This window comes from Astatotilapia calliptera, chromosome 15 (genome assembly GCF_964374335.1).
Source record: "Astatotilapia calliptera chromosome 15, fAstCal68.1, whole genome shotgun sequence".
Lineage (NCBI taxonomy): Eukaryota > Metazoa > Chordata > Actinopteri > Cichliformes > Cichlidae > Astatotilapia > Astatotilapia calliptera.
Window position 1 is genome coordinate 10,000,956 of NC_137436.1, and position 22,917 is coordinate 10,023,872.

At 40.5% G+C, this 22,917-nt stretch overlaps 2 protein-coding genes across 5 annotated transcripts in view; both read left to right on the forward strand.

Annotated features, from left to right (window-relative positions):
• The first annotated feature begins 3,265 nt into the window (after window positions 1–3,265).
• moxd1l (monooxygenase, DBH-like 1, like) lies at window positions 3,266–12,067 on the forward strand. Its single transcript, XM_026143122.2, has 13 exons — window positions 3,266–3,624; window positions 5,357–5,503; window positions 6,244–6,396; window positions 6,479–6,562; window positions 6,785–6,940; window positions 7,518–7,620; window positions 8,587–8,756; window positions 8,831–8,919; window positions 9,017–9,113; window positions 9,206–9,265; window positions 10,646–10,764; window positions 10,858–10,936; window positions 11,569–12,067. Exons 1-13 carry the CDS (start codon window positions 3,355–3,357, stop codon window positions 11,722–11,724), a joined length of 1,683 nt encoding a protein of 560 aa, XP_025998907.1. The 5' UTR covers window positions 3,266–3,354; the 3' UTR covers window positions 11,725–12,067.
• A 328-nt stretch (window positions 12,068–12,395) lies between these two features.
• rps6kc1 (ribosomal protein S6 kinase polypeptide 1) overlaps window positions 12,396–22,917 on the forward strand; it is a 28,420-nt gene continuing 17,898 nt past the window's right edge. For 2 of the 4 annotated variants that reach the window (XM_080289705.1, XM_080289704.1), the window contains exons 1-11: window positions 12,396–12,597; window positions 13,901–13,936; window positions 15,026–15,146; window positions 16,601–16,716; window positions 16,793–16,886; window positions 16,999–17,052; window positions 17,515–17,937; window positions 18,252–18,376; window positions 18,596–18,694; window positions 20,382–20,429; window positions 20,957–21,089. In XM_080289705.1, the coding sequence (XP_080145831.1) occupies window positions 12,496–12,597; window positions 13,901–13,936; window positions 15,026–15,146; window positions 16,601–16,716; window positions 16,793–16,886; window positions 16,999–17,052; window positions 17,515–17,937; window positions 18,252–18,376; window positions 18,596–18,694; window positions 20,382–20,429; window positions 20,957–21,089 (1,351 nt within the window). In that variant the 5' untranslated portion in view covers window positions 12,396–12,495. The remainder of the gene's footprint in view (window positions 12,598–13,900; window positions 13,937–15,025; window positions 15,147–16,600; window positions 16,717–16,792; window positions 16,887–16,998; window positions 17,053–17,514; window positions 17,938–18,251; window positions 18,377–18,595; window positions 18,695–20,381; window positions 20,430–20,956; window positions 21,090–22,917) is intronic. The other 2 variants (XM_026142278.2, XM_080289706.1) reach the window with 2 other exon arrangements.

Below are 22,917 nucleotides of genomic sequence, written 5' to 3' on the forward strand. Positions count from 1 at the left end.
TGGAGGAGTTCAAGTATCTCTCTTGTTTGCAAGTGATGGGAGAAGGGAGCCGGAGATCGACAGACGGATTGGGGCTGCAGCTGCAGTAATGCAGACGCTGCACCGGTCCGTCATGGTGAAGAGGGAGCTGAGTGTAAATGTGAAGCTCTCAATTTACCGGTCGATCTACGTCCCTACCCTCACCTATGGCCACGAATTGTGGGTAGTGACCGAAAGAACGAGATCGCCGTTACAAGCGGCAGAAATGAGCTTCATCCGAAGGGTGGCTGGCCTCTCCCTTAGAGATAGGGTGAGAAGTTCGGCCATCCGGGAGGGGCTCAGAGTAGAGCCGCTGCTGCTCCACATCGAAAGGAGCCAGCTGAGGTGGTTTGGGCGCCTCCTGGGTGAGGTGTTCCAGGCATGTCCCACCGGGAGGAGGCCCCGGGGCAGACCCAGGGCACGCTGGAGAGATTATATCTCTCGGCTGGCCTGGGAACGCCTTGGTGTGCCCCTGGATAAGCTGGAGGAGGTGGCTGGGGAGAGGGAGGTCTGGGCCTCTTTGCTTAGGCTGCTGCTCCCGCGACCCGGCCTCGGATAAAGCAGATGAAGATGGATGGATGGATGGACTTACAGCACTGTGTAAAAGTCTTTTTTTTATATATTTTTCTCAGAAATTGCAGTGAAACAAGTGCAAGCATACATAGAAATACAGGACAAAAGACAAAAACAGAGCTTGTACAGTTCTAATACACTTGAACCTTTATTCTTTAACCCTTGTGTGGTGTTCATATTTTTGTTACTCAGCCAGTGTTCATGGGTCTGGTGGACCCGCTAGAGTTTTGGCTTTCCAAATTAACACTATCAAACAATTTTATGTTAAATTACTCAACAGATGTTTACTTCATCCCAATTACAAGCCATATGAACAGCAAACATGGTTATTTTTTTCCCTTTACCTTTGTTAGATCACATTTATGAATTAATGTGCTTCTCGTTTTTTTTGTGTTTTTTTTTATAAAATGTTATAAAAAAAATAAATCAGTTATAATCAAGTGGAGTGAGTGGAAAGACACAGCACATTTACACGTGAAGCAATATGTTTCACAACTAAATGGGATCAGCAGCTCATCAATGGTGACATTAGGCCCAGGGTTGTAAAACAGGGGGAGGCGGTGCACACACTTATCCCACACTGTCCTGATGGCAGCTAGCTTGTCTCTCTGCCGTCGAGCTGGTCTGTCGTCTCGGTTATCAAAACGGATAATCCTGGAAATTTGGTGGAAGACATTGATGCATGGAAAGGTTCTTGCCGGTTTCTGCATCCCACAGGGATTCTGTGGATTCCCCTTTGGACCTGAAAACTCCTGCAAGGATAAGAACCCCAAAGTAGGCCTTTGGGGTTCTTAGATGAATTTGGTCCATCTCCTTCCACCTCTCTCCAAAAACACACCTTCCTTCTAGATTACTGCAATCCAGAATAATTTTCTGGATGGAATCTGGGATGAAAAGCTCAAATGAAGACTTGATGTCCTGCACATGAGTAACTGTCAGCCGTGTTGGCCCTGGCTTATCACAGTAGCAGCTCTGCAGGGTGGCTCATTTCTTGGGCAAGAATGGTAAATGGTAAATGGCCTGTATTTATATAGCGCTTTACTAGTCCCTAAGGACCCCAAAGCGCTTTACATATCCAGTCATCCACCCATTCACACACACATTCACACACAAGAAGACCATTCAATTTCACCAGTTATTGACATCCATATTTCTTCACTTGCTGTCTGGTGGGCTTGTTCTGGTCCTGGAGCTGGCTGCTGATGGGGCACTCGTCTTCATTTTGTTACTAAATGGTGCTCAACCTCATCCTCTTCTTCAAAGTCACTGTCAGACTGAATTTTCAGAAATGTGAAATATTCTGAAACCTCTTTGTCAACATCATCATCCGAAGCCCCTCTCTCTTCCAAAATCAATTGGATGGCCCTCGCAGCAGATAATCTTTTGCCATCTTGATCAGTTGTGATAAGGAACCACACTGGCAAAGTCTTATTTATAGTATTATGCCCCTAATTTGCAGGTGGGACAGGGTATGAGAAAATAAAATTTGGATCCCTCAAGAAAGAGGGTAAAATGTGTGGGAATGTAAGAGCAGACAATGTTGATAGTTGAACTTTCAACAATGTTGCAACTTTGTGCAGGAGCAGAAGGGGAAGAAAACACTATCAGCAGCACCAGAGAGGAGGAAGACAGAGTGTGGGAACACAGGACCTACACTTTCAACACTTTTATTAGACCTGGGTCCAGTGGACCCGAACACCTTGTATGTAATGTAAATGCGTGGGGGGAGGTACAGAAAGTCCAACAAACAATAAATTCTAGCATGCAAAAACTTCTATGAATATTTGTTTGCAATGATCATTGCTGTCAACCAGTTTATCACTGACAATGATGACGATGACTAAAGAAATCTTCCTCTCTCCTTATGTGTTCAAGATAAGAAAACATTGCATATGTTGGTAAAAAACCAAAAAAAACCAAAACAAACCTAGACTGTGCAACTGAACCTGTGAACAGGATGAGTTGCACAGTAAAATGACCAAAGAAGTGTCATGTGTAAGAGCACTCAAGTCAGTTGTTATGTAAGTTGTAACTCTACTTGAAGTGAAGTGCTTTTCCTTAAAATATTAGATATTTGTTCAGCCACTGCATAGAAGAAGAATCTCTCTGAAATGTTCGCTAAAGAATATGAGACGGTTAAAGATTGCACACTGTAAAAAATAACACATGAACAAGGAAATAAACCTAAAACTTTTGTATCTTAGGATCTGAATGCAGCACGCAGAGACTAACTACACAATTCACATTCCTGCGCCATGAAATTCTTTTGACTCGACTCAAGCCTTTGACATATGAGAACGTGACAGTAGGTGAGAAGAAAGTATTATACATTTCACTTCTCCTTAGCACCCATTCATATGTCAATCACCTGAGCCTGGCAGTTAAAAAACAAAACAAAACAAAACAAAGTGTAGGTGAAATCTTCAGCCTACCTGTGGACATTTTAGTGCTGTATGAAAAGCACTGTGGCTGGAGACTGCTAGTACATAAAAGATTCAATTACGGATTTAATACTAAGGCTTTAAAGAAGTTGAGTTTGAAACTCTTGTGAGGTTTTACAAGGATGAGAATGTGACAGGGAGCCCAGTTTTTATTGTTCAGCAAGGGCAAACAGTAAATGCCTGAGCACTCCCCCCCCCCACTATCACTTGAGCTGATCTCGAAACGCAGGTGTGTCTTTGGATGGTGGGAGGGAGTTTGGCAGCCCTGCTAGTATTCAGCTCAGTTTGAAGAGTTTCAGCTTTGCAGCTTTGCAGAGGCATCATGTGCTCTCCGCTTCCCTTTTTCTCCCTGCTACTGATCTGCGCAACAGGGTCATGGGCGATGGATGTCACAATGCCCTTTATGGAGTACCTGGACCAGGAGCAACTGGTGTGCCTGAAGTGGGGCTTTGACAATCCAGCAGGTGACATTACATTCCAGCTGGCGGTCAACACCACAGGCTGGGTGGGTTTTGGTTTGAGCCCGAACGGAGACATGAAAGGATCAGACATCGTCATAGGAGGAGTTGGATCCAGTGGAAGCTACTTCTCGGTTAGTTATGAAATAATTATAAATGAGCAGCTGTTGTATTTTTACTTATTTAGTATAAACAGCTGGAAGCTTTCATCCTCATTCATCTTGTTTAATTTAATTTTGTGTTTTGGTTTTCTTTTCAGTTTCATATCAGTTGTTTTAGTTTGGATTCTATTGAAAATTATTAATTTTTGTTTAGTTTTTAGATTTGCATAGTTTTAGTTTTTAGTGTTACTGTGTCCTGTTCGGTATTTGTCAAGGACAGAAACAGAAAAAATAGATACAGCGGTGTGAAAAAGTGCTTGCCACCTTCCTGTTTTCTTATTATTACATGGCCCTGTGTGAAAAAGTGATGGCCCACACCTTGTTAAATCACAAATTAACTGTGATTAACCACATGTTATACAAAGCTGAGTTCAGTGTCACTGCCACACCCAGGGATGATTACTGCCAGACCTGCTGAATCAAGAAATCACTTAAATGGAACCTGTCTGACAAACTGAAGCGGGCTAGGAGATCTCAACAAAACATTTCATGATCCAAAGAAAAAGCTGAGAAACAAAGTCACTGACATCTATCAGTCTGGAAAGGGATATAAAGGAATTTCTAACGCTCTGGGGCTCCAGTGAACTATGGTGAGAGCCATTATCCACGAAAGGAGAAAACTTGGAACAGTAGTGAAGCTTCCCCAGAGTGGCCAGCCTACTAAAATTACTCCAAAAGTGCACTGATGACCCTTCCAGGAGGTCACAGAAGAAACCAAAACAACATCTAAAGACCTGCAGACCTCACTTGCCTCTGTTAAGGTCAGTGTTAAGGTTAGTGACTCCACTAAAAATGGGGCTGGGCAAAAGTGGCCTTCATGGCAGAATTCCAAGATGAAAACCACTGCTGAGCAAAAGGAACAGAAAGGCTCGTCTCAGTTTTGCCGGAAAACATCTTGATGATCCCCAAGATCTTTGGGAAAATATTCTGTGGCCTGATGAGTCAAAATTAAACTTTTTGGAAAGTGTGTATTCTGTTACATCTGGTGTAAAAGTAACACAGCGTTTCAGAAAAGGAACGTCATACCAACAGTAAATTCTGTGGTAGTAGTGTGATGGTCTGGGGTTGTGTTGCTACGTAAGGGCCCGGAAGACTTGCTGTGGTAAATGGAACCGTGAATTACAGTCATCTGCTCGTGACCTCAAGCTGAAGCACACTTGAGTTTTGCAGCAGGACAGTGATCCAAAACACACCAGCAAGTCCACCTCTGAATGGCTTAGGAAAAACAAAATGAAGACTTTAGAATGGTCTAGTCAAAGTCCTGACCTGAATCCGATTGAGATGCTGTGGCATGACCTTAATAAGGCATTTCATACTTGAAACCCCTCCAGTGTGGCTGAATTACAACAATACTGCAAAGATGAGTGGGCCAAAATTGCAGTTGTTGCTGCTAAGGGTGGCCCAACCAGTTGTTAGGTTTATAGAGAGGAATCACCATGCAGGTTTTGATTTTCCCCTTACTAATAAACAGCTTAATTTAGAAACTGCATTTGTGTTTACTTGTGTTATCTTTTTCTAATATTTAACTTTGTCTGATGATCTGAAACAATTAAGTGTGACAAACATACAAAAAAAAAAAAGAAATCAAGACGTGGGCAAACCCTTTTTCACACCACACAACTTTTGTAAGTGATCTTTCAAAAGGACACACCTAACAGTGCCAGAGACTAATGTCTGGCTTTCTGCTGTTGTTTTTTTCCATTAGGATCGATACGCCACGGGCAACTCCATGCCTCTAGAGGATGCACAGCAGAGCTACACTCTCCTCTCTATGCGGGAAAATGAGGGGCAAACCGTCATGACCTTTAAGAGGCCTATTAAAACGTGTGATGATAAAGACTTCCAGATCACTGTAACTATTTTGTTGCTTGTTTCTTTTCTTTCTTTTTTTTCTTTCCCCTTATCACAGTCTGCATGTGTGGGATTAGTGTGACACAGCCATCACAATTATTATTTTTATTTTGTCTAATGAAGGTTTTTTGGTTTTTTGGTTTTGTTTTACAAAATAGTTCCCATAAAAACATAAAAACAAACAAGTGAATCATGCTGAGAAGAGGTGCAACGTTTCTCTCTTCATATCACATCTATAGGTCTCATATGACACCACAATTAGACTTTGTTGTCTAGGCCTGAAACACAAGTTAAGTCTCTTTGTTGTACCCTTTTCTCTGTTTTCCTTCTTTGTTGCCATAGATGTAATTCTCTGGCTAATGCTCAAGTTTCACAGTCTACAATCTGCAATTCCAGTTCTTTTGTTAGGTTCCCCGGGCCTTTTTTCCTCCACACATTGCCCTGGGTTTCCAGAAGAATACAATGGCATGATTTCATTTTGAACACATGAAATGCTACACAGTTCCTAGTAACAAGACTCAAAGACTATAGTACACCTTTGCAGTAGCACAGAAATCTACACAGTCAGCGCATTAAACCACTTTATGTAACATGTTAAGTTATTTTACAAGGTATAAAAAGATATTAATAATCAGAAACGTCTCACAATATCACCTTCCACAAGAATGTATATATTACTGTATTGCTTCTATGTGTAAGGGATCATATTGCCTGACCTAAATTACCATCTCTCTCTCTCAGGCTCAGCCAATCAAACTCATCTTTGCCTATGGGAAAACAGATGAGATCTCTTACCACGTGTCCAGACGAGGCACCAAAGAAGTAAATCTACTGAACTATATGCCAAAGTCCATCCCAACCAACTCCAGCTATCTTAGTGCTACGGTGGACAACGTAAGAATTACTGACAATAACAGTCAGATCAGAAATATCGTATTGTTTGTTGTTTATTTACCTTTATATTTGTTGTTTACAGATCATAGTCCCTTCCAACACTACCTACTATCACTGCAAAGTTATGCAGTTCCCAAAGTTAAATACAAAACATCATATTTACCAGGTAAGCATTATTTCTTTATGTTTCTGTCGTCACTGTTCTTTCATTTGTGTCTGATTGGGTAATTAAAATGCATATAAAAGCACACCCACATTGATGTATGTGTAAGCATAAATAAACTACCGTAATAAAAAAAGTGTCACAACAAAGTAGACTTTATGAATTTATATGCTGTCATTGTGATTTTTATGTTTATTTCAACCTCGTTCTCCTAATTTACCTCAGATCGAGCCCGTGATCGAGCACCTTGACCTCATTCATCATATGCTGCTGTACCATTGTCCCCCCAAAGTGACAGAGCCTTATGACAAGCCATGCTACATTGGAGACATAGGAGACAGCTGCTTTGGAATAGTGGCTTCTTGGGGAGTGGGAGGCGGGGTGAGAGAGACTGTACACTGTAAACCTAAAGAAGTTAGCAGAAGTTTATTAACTTAACAGTTGGACCTTATCAGAACTCCAATATTTTGATTGCATTTGACATGTACCTTTTGTCTAAAATAAAAGTAAAATTGTTTAATAATTGAATTCATAAATATTTAGTAACAAGAACTTAGTTTTCGTTTATGACTCCCGTGTGAATAAGCTGACATAACTTACGAGGAACGAGTACAACAGAGTCACTGTTTCAGTTTAGCAAAACTCAATATTTATTGTTCACTTTTATAATCGTTTTTTTAAATAAACAAAAGTCAAACATCAACTTTGAAAACTCAAAAACAAGTCAGACAAAATGTAAAGTTTATTTATATTTTTATATGTAGCGGGTACTTAATATCCAAAATAGTTAAAGTTCATCTGAACTGACTAAAATGAGAGAAAATATTGGATTAACTTGAGTTTGTGGGACTGTTTTTTTTTTTAAATTAAATTTACATCACATCATTTTTTTCTTGTGTGTGTTGTTTCTGTGCCAGTGTTACATCAGTTCTCCTACAATTCATCTCTAAATCTTCAGGTGTACGAGCTTCCGGAAAATGTGGGAATTCCCATTGGAGGAGAGAAGAGCGATGCATTCTATAGGCTGGAAATCCATTACAATAACCCAGAGAGGAAAGAAGGTAAATAGTGAGTTCATTAAAACTAAGGACAAGTTAAAAGAGAAATATGACCCCTTGACCTCTGCAGTGAGGTTGCCGCATTGATCTGGATTATTTTAAAGTGTCACTGAAAATTAATCCAGAGTTGTTCAAAATGTTCATCTTTCACTATGATGAAACATTTCTGGCCTGATAGAAGCCTTAATTTTTGCCACAAACCCCTTCAAACACCATTTTTGGTTTTAACCTTAATTTAACCAGAAAGGAATAATTTTGAGATTTAGAAATTATTCTGAAAGTGTCTTGGACTATGTGGCACGGTGGTTAGCACTGTTGCCTCACAGCAAGAAGGGCCTGAGTTCAATTCCACCATCAGGCCAGGGTCTTTCTGTGGAGTGTTTGCATGGGTACTCTGGCTTCCTCCCACAGTCCAAAGACATGCAGTTTGTGGGGATAGGTTAATTGAAAAATCTATAATAATGCCCATAGGTGTGAACGTGAATGGTTGTCTGTCCCTGTGTGTTGGCCCTGTGACAGACTGGCGACCTGTCCAGGGTGTAGCCCGCCTCTCACCCCATGACAGCTGGGATAGGCTCCAGAACCCCCCGTGACCCTGAAAAGGATAAGCAGAAGCAAATGGATGGATAGATGCCTCAGACTAAAACGGGTAGCATTAATCTTAATCTTACATACCAACGCTGGGAGAAAACCGGCTCCCAGCTAGAGTGGGGGGCACCTGGGGAGCCATGTTTAAATACTGCGGCACAGATGTGTTATGCTGTGCTTTCCATTGCCACCACCAAAAAACCCAGTTAGGTTGGCGATCTAGTTAAAGTGTTGAGGCACTTTGACACCCAGTATCCAACTATGTTTGTCAAAAATTTAATATGCTTCCTATGATCTTGAATTTATTTACTTAACTTTAATATCATTATTATTATTAGTAGTAGTAGTAGTAGTATTTGACTGTTCTTTTTCTCTCTACAGGCATTAAAGACAGCTCAGGATTAAGATTACACTATACTGCAAAGCTACGGCAGCATGATGTGGGCATTATGACTACAGGTGTCTTACCAGGAAGCGTGAAGTACGATATCCCTCCAAAAGCTAACCAGTTCCACACCTACGGCATATGCAACACTGCTTACTTTTCAAAGGTATGCACCTCTGCAATATGGATTCCAAGATGTATTTAAAAAGTCTGTAAAAGTTTTTTTTCTCCTTCCCATAGTTTTTGAACCCTGTGCCTGATCTTCAAGTGTTTGCTGTGTTCTTGCACACTCACTTGGCTGGGACGAAAGTCAGAGCTGGCCACTTCAGGTAAAAAACAAAAAAAGGCAGACTCTATGCAGCTCAACAGCAATCAATGTCGTCTGCATGAATTTAGAGTTGATTTTCCCGGTGCATCCCACTGCAGAAATGAACGACAGATAGATTTTTTGGGCATAGATGAAAACTACAACTTTGATCTACAACAGGCTGTCAGTTTGGGAAGCATAAAGACAATCAAGCAGGTAAGGGTTCATTACTTCCATGCACATTTATGAACACAATAGAGAAAAATGGAAAACAATTAGCTGTCTATGGTTTTTTCCTTCCACTACAGGGGGATGAAATTGTAGTGGAGTGCACCTACAATACTACCAATCGTGCTTCAGTCACTAAGGTGGGTTAGTAGTGTATGACCTTGTGTCATCATATGGCTTGAATGAAATCAAGACTGCCTGAGTGAAACCAGAAAAAAATGTAGCACAAGTAATCTTAACCCTTGTATGGTGTTCGGGTCTGTGAGACCCGTGTTCAGTTTTTTTCAAAAGAAAAATTAAACAATTAATTATTTTTTCACGTGTAAATGTGTTGTGTCTTTCCACTCACTCCACTTGATTATAACTGATTTATTTATAACATTTTATATAAAAGAAAAACGAGAAGCACATTAATTCATAAATGTGATCTAACAAAGGTAAAGGGAAAAAATTAACCATGTTTGCTGTTCATATGTCTTGTAATTGGGATGAAGTAAACATCTGTTGAGTAATTTAACATAAAATTGTTTGATAGTGTTAATTTGGAAAGCCAAAACTCTAGCGGGTCCACCAGACCCATGAACACTGGCTGTGTAACAAAAATACGAACACCACACAAGGGTTAAACAAACAAGTGGTTTACTAGTTTTTGCATCCATATCTTAGAAATGACATGTAATGCACAATGTTCAGCTGTGATTATGACTGTTAAATATGTACTGCTTCCCATAGCAGCAAAATCCTTGTATCAAGAAGCATACAGATATGAACACAGTGTTCCTTCCTATTCATTATAATAATATCAAAAGATATGTGATCTGTAGTGAGGATAGGGAGTCAAGCGGAGACCTGGAGGTGTGCTCTGGAGCGAAGATGAATAAAAAGAAAAAATATCTGTAAATGAGAGGGAGACATTTGTAACGTGTGAAACTGCAGGGAGTAGAGGTAGTGAAAATGAACTAGCTTAAACACCTGGGGTTAACCAGGAATAGAGGGCAAGTGGGGTGGAGATGAGTGTCAGGAATGATTTGTGATTGAAGCAACAGTGAAAGGAAAAGTTTACAGGATGGTAAACCTTGAAAAGCACAATCTTCAAACCATACATCATAATGAGGCCTGTTGTCATGTATGGTTTGGAGATCGTGGCTCTGACAAAAAGAAAAGAGCTGGAGCTGAAGATTCTATTATTTTCATCAGGAACCACACTGGACAAGATTAGAAATGAGTACATCAGAGAGGCAGCTCAGGTTGAACAGTTTGGAGACAAGGCTGAGATGGTTTGGACATGTGCAAAGGAGGGACAGTTGATTTATCAGACAAAGGATGCTGAAGATGGAGCTGCCAGGAAGGAGAACAAGAGAAAGACCTCAGAAGAGATGCAGAGGGTTGGTGTGACAGAGGAGAATGATCCACTGTGATGACTCCTAAAGGGAGCAGCTGGAAGAAGAAGATCTCGCAATCATTTTACACCATGAAAGCAAGTTAGACTGCATTGAATCTCTAATGCATGCTCCTTTCAGATGGGGTTAGCAACTACCAATGAGATGTGCCTTGCTTTCCTGTTCTACTACCCTGTGATCAACATCACCTCATGCGTTAGCATTCCAGATACCAAAGGAGTGCTTATAGACGCAGAGAAGTAAGCTCTGATGCAATGCTTCAGCCACCCTTTTGATTTTTTTCCCCATACATATGCATTTGAGTAAACTAGCTATATACTGATTTTTGACAGAATACCCATGGATAAGATCACTGAGTATGAAATGATGTTAAAGAAGGCACCGCAATATCAAGCAATCATAAACAGTAATGTAAGTATCAGTCTTAGTTATTTGATACTGTTCTTTTTTTCCTGTGGGATTTAATCAAATGTTTTTGAAGATTAAAAGATAGATACTGGCACCGACAACACGTTATATTTTATTATTTATAGGTTATATAAAATGTTTATATCAATAAGCTTGTTTCTTTACAACTTCAGACATATAGTGGCTGGGTTATTAAAGTACAGGAAATAATATGAATGTGAACGTGATCCCATCATTAACATTTGACCTATTGTTTTTGTTTTTTACATGTATTTATTTTTATCTAACATTGTTTCCTCCTCTACATCTGTTCTGTATTGTTGCCATTTTGCATTTATGCTAAGCATCTTTGGAGTGTTAATTTTTATAATAATATTTGACTGGCCAGTAAGCCAGGCTTCTATACTGTCACACACATCTATGCATGCGTATTTAAGATTTTATAAATGGTTCTTATGGTTTATGATCAAAATATGATAAACACAGCATAATCACAAAGTTGGAGCTTTTATTTGTCTTTCTCTACAGTATGTGGCATTTAAGTGGAAGTCACTGACAAAAAAAGCAAGATATTTCATTGTTTTTTAACTGCAGAAAAAAAGTGTTATTGTGATTATCTTTTTTTTTATTTGCAGCACAATGCAAACCTTTTCCCAAATGGCACTGTAAGGGATCTGATGAAGACACCTGCTGCTTGCCAGATTAGAAACACTTCAAACAGATTCAGCACATCCTGGATTGTGAATCTTGCAGGAATCATACTTGTGCTACTCTGGATTATATTAATGTAGCCCAGGCATTGGCAATAGAGCCAGTTCCAATCCCTATAAAGGAAGACAGAGTTGTTCAAATCTTTACTGTATCGACATTACATCAGATTTTCCAAGCTTTTGGTTTCTCTTTTTATGATATCATTTATCTTTCTTGTTAAATTTTAATCACAGTCATTTTCTTTAGCACCTGATTGATTTTCATACTAAGCACAGGGACAGGGATATTTACATTACACATATTAAGCCATTAATACTGAAGCACAACTTCAGTTTGTAAGCTGGGATACTGTCTCTACCACAGCAGCAATAAAAACATTTATTGTTTCTGAAATGGCAATAATAAAAGTTTGCATGATTTTCAGTATGAATGCAGTTTTTTTTTCCTTTATTGCATTACTATTTGCTAATTGAGTAGATCAGAACTTTCTGTATTATTAAATCCAAATGTTGGTTGTTAAGATTAACAGTTAATTACAGATCAAGTGTACATGACATAATATGCTTCCCATGTTGCACAAAAAATGACTTTCTGTTTGGTGACATATATTCTATTGATTTAATGTCTAATTGTTAATTTCTGTGTTTAAAAAAAATCTGATCACTCACGGAATAAAGAAATTCACCGGTAGCAAATTGAACTGCCATTCCCGTAGACAAAGATTACAGTTCAGTTGCTTTCCTAAAGGGGGCGCTCTGATTTATTTGTCTGCATGTTACTGACTGTGCAGTCAGAGAATGAATGTGTACGGCTAGCCGGCTGGTAGCTTCGGCAATGTTGTCAATATCAGAATGATATCGCAGCGGGACAGAGGAGAACTTGCTCGGTTTTATACTGTTACAGATCCCAAGAAGCACCAGAAAGGCTACACTGTGTACAAAGTCACTGCAAGGGTAAGTAAATAGACGATGAGCACTGGGAAGGCTAGGCTAATGCTAGGTGTCAATAGCTAGCAGTGTTAGCCAAGCTGTTATGATTATAAAGAGACCCAAATAAAAACGTCAGGTTAACCGTGTGGCGGTGAATTAAAAGTGGCGACAGCTTTTGAGAACATATGTGTAGCTAATGGGCACATTCATACCCTCTCTTGTTTCAAAATACATGCTTTCTATTTGCTAACTTACACTGTCGATTTGAAGCGAATTGAATGTGACCCAGAGTTAACCCGGGTGTTAATGGTTTGATGCTAAACAACTAAGTTAATGTTATGTATAGTGTTGTGATACACAGATATTCAGGAGGTGGCAACTCGTTCTTTTGTTTCGCTACATTTTCAGCTAACAAAACTATTTAACACTTCTGTGTTAAAGCCGAAGTACTTTATGATCCGCATGTTGAGCAGAACCGAAACACAATACGTGTGTACGAATGAGGAGGAGGCAAGTGTAACACTGAAGTAAAAGGTGGATGAGTTTAAATACCTGGGGTCAACCATCTAAAGCATCTGAGTGCAGGCTGGGTGGAGTGGGTGGAGAGTGCCAGTGGAGATTTCTGGCAGGAGGATAGCAGTAAATGTCAGAGGGAAGGTTTAGAAAGTTGGAGATTAGGTTTAGGTTTAGGTTTGGAGACAGTGGAACTGACAAAAAGAGAGAAGGCAGAGCTGAAGATGTTAACATTTTCATTGGTAGTGACCAGGATCGACAAGATTAGAAATGATTATATCACAGGGACTGACTAGCTTGGGTTGTTTAGAGGCAAGGCTGAAATGGTTTGTACTTATGCAGAGGAAGGATAGTGGATATATTGGGCAAAGGGTGCTTAACTTAGAACTGCCAGGCAGGAATAAAATAGGAAAACTACAGGAAAAAATTAATGGATGTAGTGAAGGAGGACATGCAGAGGGTTAGTGTGACAGGAGGATGCTAGGAATAGGGTGAGATACGTAGAGCAGCGTGCCTACTGATGATTGAGTTTATCTGATTATTAATCAGCACTTATGCGATCACATTGCTACATTCGCATTGTAAAAACTGGACTGGGGCAGGCTGAGTGTCTTTGTCTGGCTGCTGTCCTTGTTATGACTCTGGGTGATGTCTCGTTCTAACACTCGAGACTTCCGTCACTGTACATAATGCCGTCATTGTGACACTCAGAGCCTTGTCCCTGCTCATACTTGTGACAGCCCTGCAAGGAAGTTGCTCTAGCAAGAGATAGGGATCACTCACATGGATTTTCTCTTCTCCCTCTTTTACACAGATAATCTCCAGGAAGAATCCAGAGGATGTCCAGGAGGTAAGACATGCAGCTTTTTTTCAATCCATTTTTTGAGTGGTCAATGCTTCTTTACCTTTGACAACTGAGAAATACCAAGACAAGGGCTACTGTATTTCTCATCCAAAAATAATGGCAAGGAGATATTTCAGTTTCAGATATTTCGTTTTACTCGTTTTAATTCATGAATTTCAGAATCTGGCTTTATGGCTTCTTTACACATTATATCCTGAAACCGAAGCTTAGGTCTTTTAACCAGAAACATTGTGAAATGTAGTTTACAGATAATTAGGCCTACACCTGGAAACTTGTTCATATCTAACTTTTGCACTATTTATTTTAATCTAAATGCTTACTATCTATATATGCCTTGGTATGGACAGAAATCCACCGAAGTTACTCATTAATTATTCTGCTCATTTTACACGGTTTTACAGAGTATTTAAACCAACCATACTTGTCTGTGTTGTGCATGCATGCTGTCTTACATTTCAAACACACTGAGGAATGCAGTTAAGCCCACAACCAGTGCTAATGCAACAGGCATGATGTCAATTACTGTATGTGTTTCTAAGAGACAGAGAGATGTTTTGCCAGAAACACACATACCTCCATTACTGAGTAATCTTCCTGTTTGGAGGATGTGATTGGCCTAGTTTTTCCCCACACCATCCAGCAGCCTAAAATTTCCGCACACCACAGTAGCATCTCAATATGTGGCCATTATGCTTTTCTTTATTCCACTAAGTAACTGCTTCATTCTGGTTGTTGTGGCTTGTATTTAAAGTTTCGGAACACAAGATGACAGCAAAATGTGGACTACATTGATTTATGTTTTGGCCTAGTAGCAGTCACATGAGGGAAAAGTCTCTGGAGTTAAAGGCTGTGGAGTACTCTGGTTGTTATGTTAGCTATTTTTGAGTTTAACAAGATAGCAGTGATTTAATAGAATTATCGGTGACAATGAGCTTGCATTTACAAACAAGTAGAAAATCAGCTGCTTTTGTTCAGTCAACGATAATAATCATAATCCATTCAATTAAAGATAGATAGATCTTTAAACCCCAAATGATTGATTTATCTGTGTCTTCTGTGTCTGTCTTTCTGTAGATAACAGTGTGGAAGAGATACAGTGATTTCCGGAAACTCCATCAGAATCTCTGGCAGCTGCACAAGAATGCATGTGGCCAATCAGAGCTGTTTCCTCCCTTTGCTAAGGCCAAGGTCTTTGGTAAGAAGATGACTTTCTCTATTCCCCTGTGTCACACATTTGCCCTAAAATTATCCAGAGCGAAAGCTTGTCTTGATTGACAGAATTACTCCTCTACAGTTTTGTTCTTCTGTGAGATTTCTTTCGATTCTACAGTACCTCATCTTTGAGTTGTTGAGATTTTGAACAAAGAAAAATGTGAATGTTAGACTCTGTAGTAGGCGTGCAACTAAAGATTATTTTGTTAGTCGACTAATCTGCCAATTTTTTTTTTGATTAGTTAATCGGTCAACAATTATTTCAATAACTCTTATTCCCGCTGTTACCCTGTTGTCTCATCCCAAAGCAAATTAAAATAATGACACAGGAAACAAAGGATTTTGAAAATAATCAAATGTGTTTAAACATTACTCAAGAGGAACTCTGTGAGAATAAAAATTAAATAAATAAAAAATTAGGTAATACAAATTAAAGTGTTAGTAGTATTTTGGCAAAAAAAAAGTTATGTGCAAATAGGAAACTAAAAATGGCTTCTGTCCATAAGTTTAAATAAAGCTTAAAATTAAATCATAAAGATTTTTTTTCCAGTCCAAAATGAAAAAAATTTGCAAAGTTCACAGATGATTTAATTCATGAATGCACGATTGCAGTGAAAATGCTCTGGACTGTTATCTTTGAGATGATGTCCCCAGCTGCTGATAATCATGCTGAGGATCCTCTCTGTCATGACTTCAGTCATTTGAGAGGTGCAAGAGCCTCTTCTCAGGACAAACTCATCTATACGCCTTTGCTTAATACTAGGAAAGCTGAACAAAACAGAATTGGAAATAAAACCAAATCACAAATTTGGTTTTATTTCATAGTTTCTCAGATGGTGTAGTGATCAATACCAATTACACTGTTTAATCCTGATATTGATGTGAGAAAGAAACTAGGAGACAGTGTAGCTACTGCTGTTTAATGGTTTTCTATCGCATTTCACTTACTAGCCAACAAAACTGAAACAGTGTTCGCTTAGCAAGCATCATCCATGAAAAGTTTCCGACAGGTAAGCTAATATAAACATTACTGTACACACATGAACACAAACAAGGTATTAACGCAATGCACTAACTTGACTGCTTAAAACTGACCCATTCAGAGTCGACGTCACAGCTCCAGGGTGCCGGTGTTGTGTCAAAAACTGATTTCCAGATTTTTCCATGCGTTTTATATGTAACGTCTTTAGTGCATGGTTTTAGAACATGATGCGTCGAGAATAAAATTCCACGGTGACAAATTTTCATAGTTGAAGTCATCAATTATATCGACGCATCGTTGCAGCCCTGCTTTGTAGAGATGGATTTTCCCACTTCAGATAGCTTGGTGTTATTATACTGTAAGCAGGCACTAGTTATAATAAATACAGTATAATCACTTGCGTAATGGAAGCATCACTTATGTATGTTTTTTGCATCTGTGTGTGCCTGTCGTAGGTCGTTTTGATGACTCGGTGATTGAGGAAAGAAGACAGTGCTCTGAGGATCTCCTGCAGTTCTCAGCTAATATCCCTGCTCTTTACAATAGCCAGCATATCCAAGATTTCTTCAAGGTATTCTAGTACACATTGACAGAAACACAAGAATAATCGCAAAAAACTTTTGACTGAATTATTTTTTATTGTCCAGGGTGGTGAGGTCCATGACGGCTCAGAGCTCATTGGACCAGCGGAACCCTTTTCTGAGTTCCTGGCTGACACTCTATCAGACTGTAGCTCTGATGGTAGGGTTGCACACAGAATGTCTTTCCTGTTATTAGTCTTCCTTTCAGCTTAGGTGCTGATTAGTAGGTGCTAATTCAAATTTGCTTTGCGATGTCTGGATATGTTTTTCAGTTCAGAGAGATATCAGTGGGGCAGAAGATTTGACTCTCACATCAGAGTATGGAGGTATGTACAATAAACTTGCACACTTTAAATATTTTGGGATATATATGGATCTAATAAATGGTGAGTGTAAAAAAGGATGGAGAGGGTGAGCATGGGTGATTTGTGACAGAAGAGTGAAACTAAAGATTTATAAGATGGTAGCGACCAGAAGAGACAGGATTAGAAATGAGTACGTGAGAGGAAGAGCTGAGATGGTTTGAACATGTGCAGAGAAGGAATAGTGGACATTTTGGACAATCAATATAGGGCTGCCAGGCAGGAGGAAAACAGGAAGACCACAAAGAAGGTTCGTGGATGTAGTGAAGAAGGACATACAGAGGAGGATACTAGGGATGGGGTGAGATGGAGAGACAGGTGATCTACTGTGGCTACCCCTAAAGAGAGGAAGATGATGATGTAGTTTTGTTAAAGGTTTATGTTTGTAGCTGTCCGTTATGACTGCGGGATTCCTGTTATTCCTAGGCCCATCCAGTGACAGCGACTTGACCTCCCTTGCGGTGGACACAGACTCTTTGGCTGAGTTGGATGATGGCATGGCCTCAGGTCACACCTCCCCAAACCAGCCACAAGGGGGAGCCACCAACATTAGCAGCAGCTGCAGCCCTCGCTTGCCCTCCCTGCATGTACATCGCACTCCATCACCTGCCCCGGTCCCTGCCTCCTCAGCCCCTAACCCAGAGGTTAGCTGGCCAGGTCGAGCACCACTCTTCCCCAGCAGTCTGAAAAAATCCACTGGCGGCAACCTTAAGGACGTTAATTCAGACTACTTGGACAAAGCCAGTGAGCTCATTTGTTTTGCTGTCCAAAAGGAGAAGGAACAGGACTACCAGGCAGCTTTTTCATACTATCGCAGTGGAGTTGACTTGCTGCTGCAAGGCGTGCAAGGTTAGTTTGACCAAGAGCTCAATAAATTTCTATATGGTCTCATAGTAGTTGAGTGACACTTGGGCTCAGGAACTTACCTAGAACTCTTGCTTTGATGTTGTAGACTGGCAGTTATTGAAATGCAGAAAAAGCATTGTCCAGAAACCGTCCAATTTGTTAAAATTTCACTACAAATGTACCTTAAAAAGGATCTATTAAGCATAAATGCATCATTTTTACTTTGTAAGCCATTTAAATTCCATGCTTTTAACTTTAGACTCCACTCTATTCGATCTACTTTGTTAAAAAAATCTTAATTACATTTTTTTCTTTAGGTGAGCCAAGTGCTACACGGCGAGAGGCCGTGAAAAAGAAGACTGCCGAATATCTGATGCGTGCAGAGCAAATATCTAGTCAGTATCTGAGAAGCAACATGGGTCAAGGGTCAACACAAACAGTGGTGAGTGGGAGTGAAATGCTGGTTCATAGGCTTTCTGTATTGTATTACACAAATGTTCTTTATATGCATGCATCTACCAGGTTCCTCACACGCACTGCAGTGAAAACATCATAAGTTTGTGAATGAATTGATTAAATGATTAAAGGAAATAAGTTTATCTTTTTGAATGAATGATTTAATTGCATATGTATGAAACACTGAAAGGTTTTTCTTTTCAAGGCCTTTGGGGTACAGTGCTGCTCTTCTTTGAACAGAGGAGGGCAGCAGAGTCCATCTGAGGAGCTGAGAGCTTACAGGGTGTTAGGGGTCATAGATAAGGTATGCTTTCAATTTACAAGTGTTGCATCCTCCAAGCTGACTGTATGACTTCATTTAAGTGTTGTTTCATTCACCCAATCACCAGTTTGCCTTTTTTCTACCAAGTAATTTTTTAATGAAAACACATTTCATTAAAATACACATTCATGTAATTTGATAGCAGAATTCTCACAAAATAATTACACTCAGGGCTAGCAGACATTCGTTAATTTAATGATGACTTCGACCCAGAGTATGGATGTTATCCAACTCCAGATTTCTCTTCCTTGTGTGTCCTTTACTTCTTTGACCATCTCTTTTATCAGGGGTAATAAAACACAGTAGATTTACTGGATGTATGGTAAGGGCTGAGTGTGTGTATGTTTAGCATCAGTTATGACTACCACAAGGTCAGTTTGGGTTGCTGGTCCTCTCAACCAGCTGCCGGCGAAGCAACTTCTCCACTCAGCCATGAAATGACTTGGCAAGCAGCTCAGAGACCGACACACAACACTGAATCAATGATGCTCATCCTACACACTCACTCAGACACACGCACACACAACAACAAACCCTAAGGAAAACGTTGACACAATACCAACATGTATAACTCCACTGAGGTGCACTCAAAATACACAATATGTCAGAAGTCTTTGAGGCGTTAAAACAAAAAAAAAAAACCTCAATCAAAGATGAAGTTATCCAGCAGTGGTGTTTTCTTTCCTCTTATCTATTTCCACCCCCTCCTCCTTCCTCCTTTTACTTTAAATGGGGACAGCGGGGACAGATGGAGAGAGGTCCTCACCCTGCTGCCCCCACCAGCACCGCCTCACCCACCCCTCCTATCTATCTCCCCCCTTCCCTGATGTTTGTTTCTTAATTATATTAGCACCCTGGCTAGCACCGCCACTCTGTTTACTCACTGCTCCATTCATATCCATTTAGCCTGCACCTGTTTGGTCCCAGTCAGGGTCACATGGAGAGAACGCACTCTCAAAACATACACATGCACCACACACACACACACACACACTGGGTCGCATATGCTCAAGCTCTCCCCTGAGACAGGGAGGGAGTAAACGAGCGATGGAGATGTCAGAGAGGAAAGGAGAAATGAGGAAGAAGGGAGAAAATGAAGATCTCAGGAAGGAAAAAGGGGGGAAGTGAAAAAGAACAGGGAAATTAAATGGGGAAAAAAAGGATTTGCTTTCCCTTTCTGTTGACATCTGACAGTTTAGTGATGACACTGCTAGTAATTACTGCCTCTGTCATGACAAATTGCATAGCTCTGTGGTGACATGTTTTAGACAGCACATGTTCTCTAAAATTGATGCTCAGTCTTGTATATAAACAGAGTTATAAGTGACTCTCACTTTGTTCTGAATGTTTTTTTTAAGGACCAAGGAATGGCCAGATTTGCTAGAATATTTCCAAGAATATTTAGGTCTTTTATATCCTTTAAAGCTCTGTTGATTCTTGTTTTTCTGTATAATATCACTGAGACTGTTTGGTTGGCACAACAGGATCTGACATAGTAGTGTCAATTTAGTGTAATTTAGGGGCCTGCATTAATCTCTTAGTAAACCTTATGTGTGTCCTGACCCGGTCATTAAAAAAAAAAACTGCTTTGGAGGACATAACCACTACATCATCTTAGTCTGCATATGTCTCTTCGTGTCCTGCAATTAATGGTACTCTTCTATTGCAGGTTCTTCTGGTCATGGACAAGAGAACACAAGAGACTTTCATCCTGAAAGTAAGTCTAGTGTGTGTGTGTGCGCGCGCGTTATGTTGTGGTGTGGGTTTTTTGCCCTGCATCCTCCTCGTCCTGACTGTAAGTGTGAAGTGTGCCAGAAGCCCCTGTGTGTGACTGGTGTAATTGATTCTAATGGGCCTGTCCCTGTCAGCTCCTCTGCTCTCAGGTGTGAGACGTGTGCCAGATGCCAACGCACCGCGCAGGCATAAATGACTACACACACGCGTGCGCACACGTGCATGCATGCATACACACTCTCACACCCGATGTGAACTTTACATGTAGCGCTGATAGATTTGTGTGGCTCTTGTGCTGTATGTAGCTTGATGAATCCGGTGACTTTGGGTTGCCACAGGGCATAACTAGCACTTGGTTAATGGGAAGTTTCTCCTTTGCCACATTTTTTTTCCTCCTATTCATGCACACTCTTTTCTTATCTTCTACTTAAATGCTTGTTATTTGAATCAGTGCATATGTTCCCTTTAATGACTCACCTCTCATCTTTTTTTTCTTTTTTTTTATTGCAGGGTTTGAGGAAAAGCAGTGACTGTGGGCGGACGAAGACGAACATCATGCCTCGCTCTGTGCCCCACATGGTGCAGCTGAGAAAGTTTGTTGTCTCAGAAGACACAGTTTTTCTTCTGCTGCAGTATGCTGAAGGTAAGGGACACATTTCAGTCTCATCTGTTTCATCTTCCCTCATTTGTCTTCTTTACCTCCACCTCTCTTTTCCCCTCCTTCTCCTGACTCTCCGGTCTCCTGCCCCTCTCTGTGCCCTTGTTCCAGACAGATGTTTGATAGAGATGGGTGTGTGTCACAGGTCATTATTCTGAATACCAGGTGGCGCCATGCTTCATTAGCTATGCCAACACCTGGGCATCCTTACATCCCACTCACTCTAGGATGTGTGTGTAGACTGTGTGCGTGGGTGAGTGCATACTATGAATGGCAGCCATATTTTTTAACGCCCTGTAACCTATTCAATCTGGTGTACTCCATAACCATCCTGTGCTAATATTAGTGGACAGTGTTGAATTTCATATGGGATGTTCAGCAGGATTTGATAAAGCCAATCAGAAACCGTTTCACTCATTATGACTCACTCCTGTTACACGAAAAAATCCCGTAGTAGTCCTGCTTTTATAGTATTAACATGGAGGTAGTTGATAGGCTGAATAAGGATAGACGGGCAGACGGAAAGAGGCAGTGACCTGAGTGACATTGGACAAAACAACATGTGGATGGGTTTTACTTTCTAAGCCATCGAGCTGCCCCGCTATCATTATCATCACTGTGAACTTCGTATTCATTCTAATTGCACACAGCAGATGCTAGCTCCCAATTACTTACACTACAGCTGCGTGTGATACGTATGTATGCCTGTGTGTATGTAGCCACTCTTTTTTTTTTTTTTTTTTTGATGTAGCATTTTCAGATTCAGAAAAGTGAGATGCTACGGAGCCCCGCAGGGGACATAGGAGAAAAAAAAAATTAAGACGGACTTTTGCGAGATCTCGCAAAACAAACTCGGGATCTCGCAAAACTAACTCGGGATCTCGCAAAACTTTCTCGCGAAAGTTGAATTCCAACAATGGCGGCAGCTACTTAGTTGTAATATTACTCTTTCTGGGTCACAAAATACACTTTTAAGATATTTTGAGGCGTGAATTTAGTTGTGTAAACGTCAGATACCTGCTCGGTTTACAAGACATCACATATTTGCAAAAGTGCTCCGACGTTTTTGGAGATCTGACACCCACTAGCTCGAAGCTAACGGGAGGTCGAGACCTACTACAGCCGGGAGGAACACCGCTTTCCCGGCACATCGTGCCTCGACCTCCCGGTCGGCTTCGAGCTGGCGGCCACTAGCTCGAAGCTAACGGGAGGTCGAGACCTACTACAGCCGGGAGGAACACCGCTTTCCCGGCACATCGTGCCTCGACCTCCCGGTCGGCTTCGAGCTGGCGGCCTCCGAAGAATGCGGCTAAAACTTTTGCGAGATCTCGCAATACTTTTGCGACATCCCGAGTTTGTTTTGCGAGATCTCGCAAAAGTCCGTCTTAATTTTTTTTTTCTAACTAATTTTTTTTTTCTCCCATGTCCCCTGCGGGGCTCCGTAGATGCACATCTGGAAAATGGTGTCAAAAAAATGGGGATTTCTACCTGCATGGAAATCCCCAAACTCTCAAACTCATTTGTGTGCCAATACTTTGTTGTACTTAAGTCAGTTATTAATTAATCAGAATCAGAATACTTTATTGATCCCTGGGGGAAATTATTTTTTGTTACAGTGCTCCATTTTAAACCAACATTAAGACAAGACAGACAATACACTAACTAAGAATAGTACAATATATACATATATATACATACATACATACATAAGTCACTCATAGATAAATAGTTGGAAAAGAAACATGTGTAGTTGTAGCAGCAAACAGTGTGTTAAGTGGATGCGTTGTACAGGGAGATGGCCACAGGCAGGAAT